This window comes from Nerophis lumbriciformis, linkage group LG16 (genome assembly GCF_033978685.3).
Source record: "Nerophis lumbriciformis linkage group LG16, RoL_Nlum_v2.1, whole genome shotgun sequence".
Taxonomy (NCBI): domain Eukaryota; kingdom Metazoa; phylum Chordata; class Actinopteri; order Syngnathiformes; family Syngnathidae; genus Nerophis; species Nerophis lumbriciformis.
The window spans coordinates 33,145,595-33,161,091 of record NC_084563.2 but is presented as its reverse complement, the minus strand read 5'-3'; the positions used below and the strand labels follow the sequence as shown (position 1 = coordinate 33,161,091).

General features: G+C 34.9%; 1 protein-coding gene across 1 annotated transcript in view; it reads right to left on the bottom strand.

Moving 5' to 3' along the window:
* Positions 1 to 15,497, bottom strand: part of zcchc7 (zinc finger, CCHC domain containing 7) — a 198,174-nt gene that overhangs the window by 3,617 nt on the left and 179,060 nt on the right. Inside the window, exon 8 of the mRNA XM_061977031.1 lies at positions 4,178 to 4,273. Within this exon, the coding sequence (XP_061833015.1) occupies positions 4,178 to 4,273 (96 nt within the window). The remainder of the gene's footprint in view (positions 1 to 4,177; positions 4,274 to 15,497) is intronic.

Here is a 15,497-nt window from a genome sequence, read left to right as displayed (position 1 = left end):
GGGGACGGCATACTTCTAAGATGGCGCCAAGAATCCAAATCCATGATTTTTAGGGTTTAAACATACACAAATTTGCTAAAAAGCTGGCATGAAACGTTAGCATGCTAACATTAGCATGCCAATATGAGGGACGTTAGCATACTTCTAAAACGACGCCAAGTATCCATAATTTTTAGGTTTAAACATACAAAAATTAGCTAAAAAGCTGGCATGAAACGTTAGCATGCTAACATTAGCATGGCAATATGAGAGACGTTAGCATACTTCTAAGATGGCGCCAAGTATCCAAATCCATGATTTTTAGGGTTTAAAAATACAAAATTAGCTAAAAAGCTGGTCTAAAATGTTAGCATGCTAACATTAGCATGTCAATATGAAGGACGCTAGCATATTTCTAAGATGGCGCCAGAGTATCCATAATTTTTAGGTTTAAACATACAAAAATTTGCTAAAAAGCTGGCATGAAACGTTAGCATGCTAACATTAGCATGGCAATATGAGGAACGTTAGCATACTTCTAAGATGGTGCCAAGTATCCAAATCCATGATTTTTAGGGTTTAAAAATACAAAAATAGCTAAAAAGCTGGTCTAAAATGTTAGCATGCTAACATTAGCATGTCAATATGAAGGACGTTAGCATATTTCTAAGATGGCGCCAAGTATCCATAATTTTTATGTTTAAACATACAAATATTAGCTAAAAAGCTGGCATGAAATGTTAGCATGCTAACATTAGCATGGCAATATGAGAGACGTTAGCATACTTCTAAGATGGCGCCAAGTATCCAAATCCATGATTTTTAGAGTTTAAATATACAAAATTAGCTAAAAAGCTGGCCTAAAATGTTAGCATGCTAACATTAGCATGCCAATATGAGGGACGTTAGCATATTTCTAAAACGGCGCCATGTATCCATAATTTTTAGGTTTAAACATACAAAAATTAGCTAAAAAGCTGACATGAAACGTTAGCATGCTAACATTAACATGGCAATATGAGAGACGTTAGCATACTTCTAAGATGGCGCCAAGTATCCAAATACATGATTTTTAGGGTTTAAAAATACAAAATTAGCTAAAAAAGCTGGTCTAAAATGTTAGCATGCTAACATTAGCATGTCAATATGAAGGATGTTAGCATATTTCTAAGATGGCGACAAGTATCCATAATTTTTAGGTTTAAACATATAAATATTAGCTAAAAAGCTGGCATGAAAGGTTAGCATGCTAACATTAGCATGGCAATATGAGAGATGTTAGCATACTTCTAAGATGGCGCTAAGTATCCAAATCCATGATTTTTAGGTTTAAACATATGAAATTAGCTAAAAAGCTGGTCTAAAATGTTAGCATGCTAACATTAGCATGTCAATATGAAGGACGTTAGCATATTTCTAAGGTGGCAACAAGTATCCATAATTTTTAGGTTTAAACATACAAATATTAGCTAAAAAGCTGGCATGAAATGTTAGCATGCTAATATTAGCATGGCAATATGAGAGACGTTAGCATACTTCTAAGATGGCGCCAAGTATCTAAATCCATGATTTTTAGGTTTAAACATTTCAAATTTGCTAAAAAGCTGGCCTAAAATGTTAGCATGCTAACATTAGCATGCCAATATGAGAAACGGTAGTCTTTCTAAGATGGCGGCAAGTATCAAAATCCAGGATTTTAAGGTTAAAACATACAAAATTAGTTTAAAAGATGGCATAAAACATTAGCATGCTAATATAAGAGCCATTAGTATACTTCCAAGATGGCGCCAAGTAACAAAATCCGGGATTTTTAGGTTTAAACATACAAAAATAGCTAAAAAAACTGGCATAAAACATTAGCATGCTAACATTAGAATGGCAATATGAGAGACGTTAGCATACTTCTAAGATGGCGCCAAGAAGCCAAATCCATGATTTTTAGGTTAAAACATACAAAATTAGCTAAAATTATGGCATAAAACATTAGCATGTGAATATGAGGTACTTTAGCATATTTCTAAGATGGCGCCAAGTATCCAAATCCATGATTTTTAGGTCAAAACATACAAAAATAACTACAAAAATGGCATGAAACGTTAGCATGCTAATATTAGCATGACAATATGAGGGACTTTGGCATATTTCTAAGATGGCGCCTCGTATACAAATCCATAATTTTTAGGTTAAAACATACAAAAATAGATAAAAAGCAATGTTAGCATGCTAACACGAGCATTGCAATATGAGAGAAGTTAGCATATTTCTAAGATGGCGCCAAGTATCCAAATCCATGATTTTCAAGTTAAAACATACAAAAATAGCTAAAAAGGTGGCATAAAACATTATCATGCTAACATTAGCATGCCAGTATGAGGGACTTTAGCATATTTCTAAGATGGCGCCAAGTATCCAAATCCATGATTTTTAGGTTAAAACATACAAAAATAGCTAAAAATCTGTCATAAAACATTATCATGCTAACATTAGCATGCCAGTATGAGGGACTTTAGCATATTTCTAAGATGGCGCCAAGTATCCAAATCCATGATTTTTAAGTTAAAACATACAAATAGAGCTAAAAAGCTGGCATAAAACATTATCATGCTAACACTAGCATGCCAATATGAGGGACTTTAGCATATTTCTAAGATGGCGCCAAGTATCCAAATCCATGATTTTTAGGTTAAAACATACAAAAATAGCTAAAAATCTGGCATAAAATGTTAGCATGCTAACATTAGCATGCCAATATGAGGGACTTCAGCATATTTCTAAGATGGCGTCAAGTATCCAAATCCATGATTTTTAGGTTAAAACATACAAAATGAGCTAAAAAGATGGCATAAAACATTAGCATGCCAATATGAGGGACTTTAGCATATTTCTAAGATGGCGCCAAGTATCCAAATCCATAATTTTTAGGTTAAAACATACAAAAATAACTAAAAGGTGGCATGAAACGTTAGCATGCTAACATTAGCATGCCAATATGAGGGACTTTAGCATATTTCTAAGATGGCGTCAAGTATCCAAATCCATGATTTTTAAGTTAAAACATACAAATAGAGCTAAAAAGCTGGCATAAAACATTAGCATGCTAACACTAGCATGCCAATATGAGGGACTTTAGCATATTTCTAAGATGGCGCCAAGTATCCAAATCCATGATTTTTAGGTTAAAACATACAAAAATAGCTAAAAACCTGGCATAAAATGTTAGCATGCTAACATTAGCATGCCAATATAAGGGACTTCAGCATATTTCTAAGATGGCGTCAAGTATCCAAATCCATGATTTTTAGGTTAAAAAATACAAAATTAGCTAAAAAGATGGCATAAAACATTAGCATGCCAATATGAGGGACTTTAGCATATTTCTAAGATGGCGCCAAGTATCCAAATCCATAATTTTTAGGTTAAAACATACAAAAATAACTAAAAGGTGGCATGAAACGTTAGCATGCTAACATTAGCATGCCAATATGAGGGACTTTAGCATATTTCTAAGATGGCGCCAAGAAGCCAAATCAATGATTTTTAGGTAAAAACATACAAAAATAGCTAAAAATCTGGCATAAAATGTTAGCATGCTAACATTAGCATGCCAATATGAGGGACTTTAGCCTATTTCTAAGATGGCGCCAAGAAGCCAAATCCATGATTTTTAGGTAAAAACATACAAAAATAGCTAAAAATCTGGCATAAAATGTTAGCATGCTAACATTAGCATGCCAATATGAGGGACTTTAACATATTTCTAAGATGGCGCCAAGTATCCAAATCCATGATTTTTAGGTTAAAACATACAAAATTAGCTAAAAAGATGGCATAAAACATTAGCATGCCAATATGAGGGACTTTAGCATCTTTCTAAGATGGCGCCAAGTATCCAAATCCATAATTTTTAGGTTAAAACATACAAAAATAACTAAAAGGTGGCATGAAACGTTAGCATGCTAACATTAGCATGCCAATATGAGGGACTTTAGCATATTTCTAAGATGGCGCCAAGAAGCCAAATCAATGATTTTTAGGTTAAAAGATACAAAATTTGTTTAAAAGATGGCATAAAACATTAGCATGCTAATATAAGAGTCGTTAGCACACTTCCAAGATGGCGCCAAGTAACAAAATCCAGGATTTTTAGGTTAAAACATACAAAAATAACTAAAAGGAAAACATACAAAAATGGACTCACGTGGCCAAAGTGTCCTCTCCTGGAGCAGTTGAAGCAGGAGGCGGGTCGTCTCACGTTGTGCAGGTCTTGTGGTTTGACAGGAGGACCCGGTCTAGTCTGAGTCCACAGGGACACCATGGAAAGGGACATTGCATAGATACATTATGGTCTGAGTCCACAGGGACACCATGGAAAGGGACATTGCATAGATACATTATGGTCTGAGTCCACAGGGACACCATGGAAAGGGACATTGCATAGATACATTATGGTCTGAGTCCACAGGGACACTATGGAAAGGGACATTGCATAGATACATTATGGTCTGAGTCCACAGGGACACCATGGAAAGAGACATTGCATAGATACATTATGGTCTGAGTCCACAAGGACACCATGGAAAGAGACATTGCATAGATACATTATGGTCTGAGTCCACAGGGACACCATGGAAAGAGACATTGCATAGATACATTATGGTCTGAGTCCACAAGGACACCATGGAAAGAGACATTGCATCGATACATTATGGTCTGAGTCCACAGGGACACCATGGAAAGGGACATTGCATAGATACATTATGGTCTGAGTCCACAGGGACACCATGGAAAGGGACATTGCATAGATACATTATGGTCTGAGTCCACAAGGACACCATGGAAAGAGACATTGCATAGATACATTATGGTCTGAGTCCACAGGGACACCATGGAAAGGGACATTGCATAGATACATTATGGTCTGAGTCCACAAGGACACCATGGAAAGGGACATTGCATAGATACATTATGGTCTGAGTCCACAAGGACACCATGGAAAGAGACATTGCATAGATACATTATGGTCTGAGTCCACAAGGACACCATGGAAAGGGACATTGCATAGATACATTATGGTCTGAGTCCACAAGGACACCATGGAAAGAGACATTGCATAGATACATTATGGTCTGAGTCCACGGGGACACCATGGAAAGAGACATAGCATAGATACATTATGGTCTGAGTCCACAAGGACACCATGGAAAGAGACATTGCATAGATACATTATGGTCTGAGTCCACAGGGACACCATGGAAAGAGACATAGCATAGATACATTATGGTCTGAGTCCACAAGGACACCATGGAAAGAGACATTGCATAGATACATTATGGTCTGAGTCCACAAGGACACCATGGAAAGAGACATTGCATAGATACATTATGGTCTGAGTCCACAGGGACACCATGGAAAGAGACATTGCATAGATGCATCACAGGTCTCAACAAGTCCAATTCAATACTTTTTTACAGCATATTTAATATAATTCTCCATAGAGCAGGTCAGCAGCAGGAAGCATGAAGTGCTCTAAAACTTGCTGGTAGACGGCTGCGTTGACCCTGGATCTCAGGAAACAGAGTGGACCGACACCAGCAGATGACATGGCACCCCAAACCATCACTGATGGTGGAAACTTTACACTAGACTTCAGGCAACGTGGATCCTGTGCCTCTCCTGTCTTCCTCCAGACTCTGGGACCTCGATTTCCAAAGGAAATGCAAAATTTGCATGGTTGGGTGATGGTTTGGGGTGCCATGTCATCTGCTGGTGTCGGTCCACTCTGTTTCCTGAGATCCAGAGTCAACGCAGCCGTCTACCAGCAAGTTTTAGAGCACTTCATGCTTCCTGCTGCTGACCTGCTCTATGGAGATGCAGATTTCAAGTTCCAACAGGACTTGGCGCCTGCACACAGCGCAAAATCTACCCGTGCCTGGTTTACGGACCATGGTATTTCTGTTCTAAATTGGCCCGCCAACTCCCCTGACCTTAGCTCCATAGAAAATCTGTGGGGTATTGTGAAAAGGAAGATGCAGAATGCCAGACCCAAAAACGCAGAAGAGTTGAAGGCCACTATCAGAGCAACCTGGGCTCTCATAACACCTGAGCAGTGCCAGAAACTCATCGACTCCATGCCACGCCGCATTAACGCAGTAATTGAGGCAAAAGGAGCTCCAACCAAGTATTGAGTATTGTACATGCTCATATTTTTCATTTTCATACTTTTCAGTTGGCCAACAATTCTAAAAATCCCTTTTTTGTATTAGCCTTAAGTAATATTCTAATTTTGTGACACACGGAATTTTGGATTTTCATTTGTTGCCACTTCAAATCATCAAAATTAAATGAAATAAACATTTGAATGCATCAGTCTGTGTGCAATGAATAAATATAATGTACAAGTTACACCTTTTGAATGCAATTACTGAAATAAATCAAGTTTTTCAAAATATTCTAATTTACTGGCTTTTACCTGTACATACTATGCACATATAAAAAAAATTGTTGTGAAAAATGAGTTGGAATTTCGCAAGAAAAAGGCCACAATTTCACAAGAAAAACTGATTATTTTGGCAGTTGTATAATAAAAGTCGTCATTTTACTCAACGCAAGTCAAATTTTTTACAAAAAAACGGAAAATTTGTGCAATATTATGATAAAAGTTGGAATTTTACTCTATAACGGTCTCAATTTTATGAAGAGTCGTAATTTTACTCGACAAAAGTCACAATTTTATAAGAAAACTAACATTTTGGCAATATTATCATAATAATCGGAATTTTAATTGGCAAAATTATCACAAATATCACTATTTTACCACAAAAAAATTGGCAATATTGCAATAAAGACAGATGTCACCATTTTTTTTAAAATATTTAGTTTGTAATTGGTTTTTAATCTTCATTATTTACTTCATGTTATTACAGTATGTGTCTATATACATTTTTTTATTTTTTTATTAATTTTGGCCAAAGGGGGCGCATTTCAATTTCTTACACACACTTGTTATTTCATATGTTGGCCAGAGGAGCACACTTCAAATTTTTACACACACTTGTTATTTCATATGTTGGCCAGAGGGGGTGCATTTCAAATTTTTACACACACTTGTTATTTCATATGTTGACCAGATGGGGAGCACTTTTAAAAGCGACACACAGTTGATTAGAAAAATCCCTCCTTTTTAAGACCACCCTTTCTAGATATATAAACATTTGTATTTACAACATTAATAATATATACATACTATTCAAATATAAAAAAGGTAAGCTTTTAGTTCATTTTTTTAAATTTTTTGTTTGTAATTGGTTTTTAATCTTCATTATTTACTTCATGTTATTACAGTATGTTTCTATATACATATTTATTTTTTTTAAATAATTTTAGCCAAAGGGGGCGCATTTCAATTCCTTACACACACTTGTTATTTCATATGTTGACCAGAGGGTGAGCACTTTTAAAACCGACACACCGTCAATTTGAAAAATCCCTCCTCTTTAGGACCACCCTTTCTAGATATATAAAGATTTGTATTTACAACATTAATAATATGTACATACTGTGCAAATATAAAAAAGGTAAGCTTTTAGTTCTTTTTTGTTGACATCTAACAGAATAATATCATGTTACCGTGACAACATGGTACATCCCTGTGGTTTCATGGGTACCTTAATTCCCATGCTGTGTATTGATACCAGCCTCTGAGGTGAATACGGGCGCCGATATACACCGCTGATTACCCAGGCCATAGGTAGACACCTTTAATGACCCGTATAATAGGTGTGTGTGTGTGTGTGTGTGTGTGTCACGGGGGTCCTGTCCCCGGTGGGCTCGGGTTCTGAAAGGCTTGCATGCTCCAGTAAGCACAACAAATATACACTGATAAAGAGGGAGAGAAGAGACACAAGGACAGTGCATTTACTGAGGACACACACACACACACACACACACACACACACACACACACACGCACACACACACACACGCACACACACACACACACACACACTAAAGGTGCCCCCTCGTCCCCCCTCCTCTTGATTCCGAGATTACAAATGATTTGCGCCCGCCGTCGTTTCTTAAACATAGCTTAGCTAACGTTAGCCTCAACCCCCCCCTCGCCCCCCTTCTCTCTCTTTAACGCTCGAGTAGTTTTGCGGTAGAAAGGATGAATGCTATTAGAGCGTCGCGTCATTATCGGGTCGGACCGGCCGGGTCCATCTCCATCACAAAGGCCAGGAGATCACAGACCTCTTGCGAGTACACACACACACTCTTGTATTTGTTACCTTCTTGAGACCTGAGAAAAATGCCTCCCTCTTTAGGACCAGCCTTTCTAGATATATAAAGATGTGTATTGACAACATTAATAATATATACATACCATGCATATATAAAAAAAAAGGTAAGCTTTTAGTTCTTTTTTGTTATTTTTGTTTGTAATTGGTTTTTAATCTTCATTATTTACTTCATGTTATTACAGTATGTCTCTATATACATATATCTATTTTTATTTTTTATAATTCTGGCCAAAGGGGGCACATTTCAATTTCTTACACACACTTGTTATTACATATGTTGGCCAGAGGGAGATCACTTAAAAATTTTAAACACACTTGTTATTTCATATGTTGACCAGAGGGGGAGCACTTTTAAAAGCGACACACAGTCAATTAGAAAAATCCCCCCTCTTTAGGACCACCCTTTCTAGATATATATTAACAACATTAATAATATATACATACTATGCACATATAAAAAAGCTTGTTGTGAAAAATGAGTTGGAATTTCACAAGAAAAAGGTCACAATTTCACAAGAAAAACTTAGAATTTTGGCAGTATTATAATAAAAGTCTTCATTTTACTCCACGCAAGTCAAAATTTTTACAAAAAAACGGAACATTTGTGCAATATTATGATAAAAGTTGGAATTTTACTCTACAACGGTCTCAATTTTATGAAGAGTCGTAATTTTACTTGACAAAAGTCACAATTTTATAAGAAAACTCTCACATTTTGGCAATGTTATCATAATAATCGGAATTTTAATTGGCAAAATTATCACAAAGGTCATAGTTTTACTCCAAAAAATATCACTATTTGACCACAAAAAAATTGGCAATATTGCGATAAACGCAGATGTCACCATTTAAAAAAAATATTTTGTTTGTAATTGTTTTTTAATCTTCATTATTTACTTCATGTTATTACAGTATGTCTCTATATACATATTTATTTTTTTTAATTAATTTTGGCCAAAGGGGACGCATTTCAATTTCTTACACGCACTTGTTATTTCATATGTTGGCCAGAGGGGGTGCACTTCAAATTTTTACACACACTTGTTATTTCATATGTTGGCCAGAGGGGGAGCACTTTAAAAAGCGACACACAGTCAATTAGAAAAATCCCTCCTTTTTGAGACCAGCCTTTCTAGATATATAAAGATTAGTATTGACAACATTAATAATGTATACATACTATGCACATATAAAAAAGCTTGTTGTGAAAAATGAGTTGGAATTTCACAAGAAAAAGGTCACAATTTCACAAGAAAAACTGATAATTTTGGCAGTTATATAATAAAAGTTGTCATTTTACTCAACGCAAGTCAAATTTTTTTACAAAAAAACGGAAAATTTGTGCAATATTATGATAAAAGTTGGAATTTTACTCTATAACGGTCTCAATTTTATGAAGAGTCGTAATTTTACTCGACAAAAGTCACAATTTTATAAGAAAACTAACATTTTGGCAATATTATCATAATAATCGGAGTTTTACTTGACAAAATTATCACAAAGGTCATAGTTTTACTCAAAAAAAATCACTATTTTACCACAAAAAAGTTGGCAATATTGCGATAAAGACAGATGTCACCATTTAAAAAAAATATTTTGTTTGTAATTGGTTTTTAATCTTCATTATTTACTTCATGTTATTACAGTATGTCTCTATATACATTTTTTAATTTATTTATTAATTTTGGCCAAAAGGAGCGCATTTCAATTTCTTACACACACTTGTTATTTCATATGTTGGCCAGAGGGAGAGCACTTTTTAAACCGACACACAGTCAATTAAAAAAATCCCTCCTCTTTAGGACCACCCTTTCTAGATATATAAAGATTAGTATTGACAACATTAATAATATATACATACTATGCACATATAAAAAAGCTTGTTGTGAAAAATTAGTTGGAATTTCACAAGAAAAAGGTCACAATTTCACAAGAAAAACTTAGAATTTTGGCAGTATTATAATAAAAATCTTCATTTTACTCCACGCAAGTCAAAATTTTTACAAAAAAACGGAACATTTGTGCAATATTATGATAAAAGTTGGAATTTTACTCTATAACGGTCTCAATTTTATGAAGAGTCGTAATTTTACTCGACAAAAGTCACAATTTTATAAGAAAACTCTAACATTTTGGCAATATTATTAATTTTGGCCAAAGGGGGCGCATTTCAATTTCTTACACACACTTGTTATTTCATATGTTGGCCAGAGGGAGATCACTTTTAAAACCGACACACAGTCAATTAGAAAAATCCCTCCTCTTTAGGACCACCCTTTCTAGATATATGAAGATTAGTATTGACAACATTAATAATATATACATACTATGCACATATAAAAAAGCTTGTTGTCAAAATGAGTTGGAATTTCACAAGAAAAAGGTCACAATTTCACAAGAAAAACTGATCATTTTGGCAGTTATATACTAAAAGTCGTCATTTTACTCAACGCAAGTCAAATTTTTTACAAAAAAAACGGAACATTTGTGCAATATTTAGTTGGAATTTTACTCTATAACGGTCTCAATTTTATGAAGAGTCGTAATTTCACTCGACAAAAGTCACAATTTTATAAGAAAACTAACATTTTGGCAATATTATCATAATAATCGGAATTTTACTTGGCAAAATTATCACAAAGGTCATAGTTTTACTCAAAAAAATATCACTATTTTACCACAAAAAATTTGGCAATATTGCGATAAAGTCAGAATTTTATATGACAAATGTCACCATTTTTTTTTTGTTTTGTTTTGTTTGTAATTGGTTTTTAATCTTCATTGTTTACTTCATGTTATTACAGTATGTCTCTATAAAAAAAAATAATAATAATAATTTTGGCCAAAGGAAGCACATTTCAATTTCTTACACACACTTGTTTTTTCATATGTTGGCCAGAGGGGGTGCACTTCAAATTTTTACACACACTTGTTATTTCATATGTTGGCCAGAGGGGTGCACTTTTAAAAGCGACACACAGTCAATTAGAAAAATCCCTCCTTTTTTGGGACCACCCTTTCTAGATATATAAACATTTGTATTTACAACATTAATAATATATACATACTATTCAAATATAAAAAAGGTAAGCTTTTAGTTCATTTTTTAAATGTTTTGTTTGTAATTGTTTTTTAATCTTCATTATTTACTTCATGTTATTACAGTATGTCTCTATATACATTTTTTTTTTTAAATTAATTTTAGCCAAAGGGGGTGCATTTCAATTTCTTACACACACTTGTTATTTCATATGTTGGCCAGAGGGGGTGCACTTCAAATTTTTACACACACTTGTTATTTCATATGTTGACCAGATGGGGAGCACTTTTAAAAGTGACACACAGTTAATTAGAAAAATCCCTCCTTTTTAAGACCACCCTTTCTAGATATATAAACATTTGTATTTACAACATTAATATATACATACTATTCAAATATAAAAAAGGTAAGCTTTTAGTTCATTTTTTAAATGTTTTGTTTGTAATTGTTTTTTAATCTTCATTATTTACTTCATGTTATTACAGTATGTTTCTATATACATATATTTTTTTTTAAATTAATTTTAGCCAAAGGAGGCGCATTTCAATTTCTTACTCACACTTGTTATTTCATATGTTGGCCAGAGGGGGCGCACTTTTAAAAGCGACACACAGTCAATAAGAAAAATCCCTCCTTTTTTGGGACCACCCTTTCTAGATATATAAACATTTGTATTTACAACATTAATAATATATACATACTATTCAAATATAAAAAAGGTAAGCTTTTAGTTAATTTTTTAATTTTTTTTGTTTGTAATTGGTTTTTAATCTTCATTATTTACTTCATGTTATTACAGTATGTTTCTATATACATATATATATATTTTTAAATTAATTTTAGCCAAAGGGGGCGCATTTCAATTTCTTACACACACTTGTTATTTCATATGTTGACCAGAGGGTGAGCACTTTTAAAACCGACACACAGTCAATTTGAAAAATGTACATACTGTGCAAATATAAAAAAGGTAAGCTTTTAGTTATTTTTTGTTTGTAATTGGTTTTTAATCTTCATTATTTACTTCATGTTATTACAGTATGTCTCTATATACATATTTTTTATTTTTTTATAATTCTGACCAAAGGGGGCACATTTAAATTTCTTACACACACTTGTTATTTCATATGTTGACCAGAGGGGGAGCACTTTTAAAAGCGACACACAGTCAATTAAAAAAATCCCTCCTTTTTGGGACCACTCTCATTTTGATAGATGTCACCAGCAGGGGTGCAAATGAGACATTCTCTATTAGATGCAATGTTATTGGGACCATGATTTATGTCATCACTTGTTCACACCTCCTCATATGGAAGATACTTTTCCTTCTTGGTGTCTCAAGAAGGGTAGAATACAAGAACACACACACACACACACACAGCGAACACAAGCAGAAGCGCCCCCACAACCTCCTGCCGCCCAGCCCCTCTTCCTATTCATCTTTCATGTAAATTGTCTGTAAGGCTGCCACCCTGACCTTGGACTTGTGTTATCTCACCCTGGAAGTACAATGTCAGTTAACCTGCTCCGCTGTCTCGGCCCACCTATCAGCAGAAGGCCTGTCTCTTGTTCCCGCGTCTTCAATGGCGCCTGAAGCGGTGCATCAACACCCACCCAAGCTCAGTGATTTATAGGGCTCGTTAAAACAATTACACAGGTGGTCCAATATCCGAAGCGGAATAGCGGGCAGTGGAGCGCAGACACGCAGCCAAGGCTGAGCAACCTTCATTTGGATCACTCTCCAATTGTGCCGCGCTGCCTATTCAATTAGAAAACACCCAGCAATTATCCTAAATTCCGGACTATAAGCTGCTACTCTTTTTCTACGCTTTGAACCCTGCAGCTTATAAAACGGTGCGGATAATTTGGGGATTTTTCTTCACTGACGGCAATAGTTTAAAAAAGAATCAAGAAAAAACGCTTGTTTGTGCTATGGCGCCATCTTCTGGACAAGTTTTCTCACTGCAAATGCTGCAGTGCCCTTTCTGTTTAAATCAGTGTTTCCCAAATATTTTCTGTTACAGCCCAGCTATTTGAGAAGGACTTCTTTATAGGCTTCAGCACCCCCGCCACCCCGAACGGGACAAGCGGTAGAAAATGGATGGATGCTTTAAAGTGAACTTTCAACCGGAAGCACAAGCGGAATTCCGTCTAGCCGTCAATGGCGTTTCTACTCGTATGGATTCTTCATTCTTCACTCCAAGCAACGTTTGTAAGTTTTACAATATAACTAAAACAATTCTTACTTACTAAAGCGTCCCATGTGTGATGTCTGTAGGAGTGTTTTCATGCATATTTGTACGCGCTATCGTAATGTAATCAAGCTAGCGTCGTTAGCATTAGCTAATATGCTAATACCTTTACGAGTGTCTGTGTTAGTATTATTAACTTACAATGGCATTCTTTTTGTATTGTTTCCATTTCACAAATTCCTGAGTAAATTCACCAAAACGTCACCGTGGAGTTATTGAGTCTGTTTAGCTGATTGGAGAGCTAAATTCCGCAGCTAGTGGGTCCATGACGAAGACTTCTGTTTTGTTTGATCAGCCGTTTTACTGCCTTGTTACAGACACTGTTTAGAAATAATTAAGGTATGTAAATAAATATTTACAGAATATGTATTTGTAAATAATCACAACGTATATATCTACAGGTTATATTCCGGTGCGATCTGACCAATCTAAGTCTAAGACTGGATCTGACCGATCTACTGTAAGTCTAAGACTGGATCTGACCAATCTAAGTCTAAGACTGGATCTGACCGATCTAAGTCTAAGACTGGATCTGACCAATCTAAGTCTAAGACTGGATCTGACCGATCTACTGTAAGTCTAAGACTGGATCTGACCAATCTAAGTTTAAGACTGGATCTGAACGATCTAAGTCTAAGACTGGATCTGACCAATCTAAGTCTAAGACTGGATCAGACCAATCTAAGTCTAAGACTGGAGCAGACCAATCTAAGTCTAAAACAGGATCTGACCAATCAAAGTCTAAGACTAGATCTGACCAATATAAGTCTAAGCCAAGATCTGACCAATTGAAGTCTAAGACAGCATCTGACTAATCAAAGTCTAAGCCAAGATCTGACCAATCGACGTCTAAGACTGGATTTGACCAATCTAAGTCTAAGACTGGATCAGACCAATCTAAGACTGGATCTGACCAATCAAAGTCTAAGACTAGATCTGATCAATCTAAGTCTAAGAAAAGATCTGACCTATCTAAGTCTAAAACATATCTGACCAATCTAAGTCTCAGGGTACTTGTGACCAATCTAAGTTTAAGACCAGATCTGACCAATCTAAGTCTAAGACCGGATCTGACCAATCTAAGTCTAAGACTGGATCTGACCAATCTAAGTCTAAGACTGGATCTGACCAATCTAAGACTGGATCTGACCAATCTAAGTCTAAGACTAGATCTGACCAATCTAAGTCTAAGACTAGATCTGACCAATCTAAGTCTAAGACTGGTTGGAATTTTACTCATAAACAGTCGCAATTTTTACAAGAAAAGCTTAAAATTTTGGCAATTTTATGAAACAAGTCAATCAATCAATCAATGTTTATTTATATAGCCCTAAATCACAAGTGTCTCAAAGGGCTGCACAAGCCACAACGACATCCTCGGTACATAGCCCACATAGTCGCAATTTGACTCGACAAAAGTCACAATTTGATAAGAAAACTTTAAAATGTTGGCAATATTATAATAATAATCGGAATTTTACTTGAAAAAAAAGTCATAATTTTACTCAAAAAAATGTCACTATTTCACAACAACAAAATTGGCAATATTGTGACAAGTCAGAATTTTGTATGACAAATGTCACCATTTTGAACTAAAAAATAATAACTTTCTAATAACGATAAAATATTGCAATGTTACAGAAACAGAAATAATATGAGAAATTGTTCCCAATTTTATAAGAAAGAAGTCGACACATTGTGAGAAAAAGACTACTCATAGTAGAAAAAAAAAATAAAAAATTGTTGAAATTTTTTGTTAGTAATTGTTTTTTAATCTTCATTATTTACTTCAAATAATTACAGTCTCTATAAACATATATATTTAGTTTTTTTTTTAAATTAAATTTGGCTAATGGGGGCTCATTTCAATTTCTTACACACACTCGTTATTACATATGTTGGCCATACGGGGAGCACTTCAAATTTGTA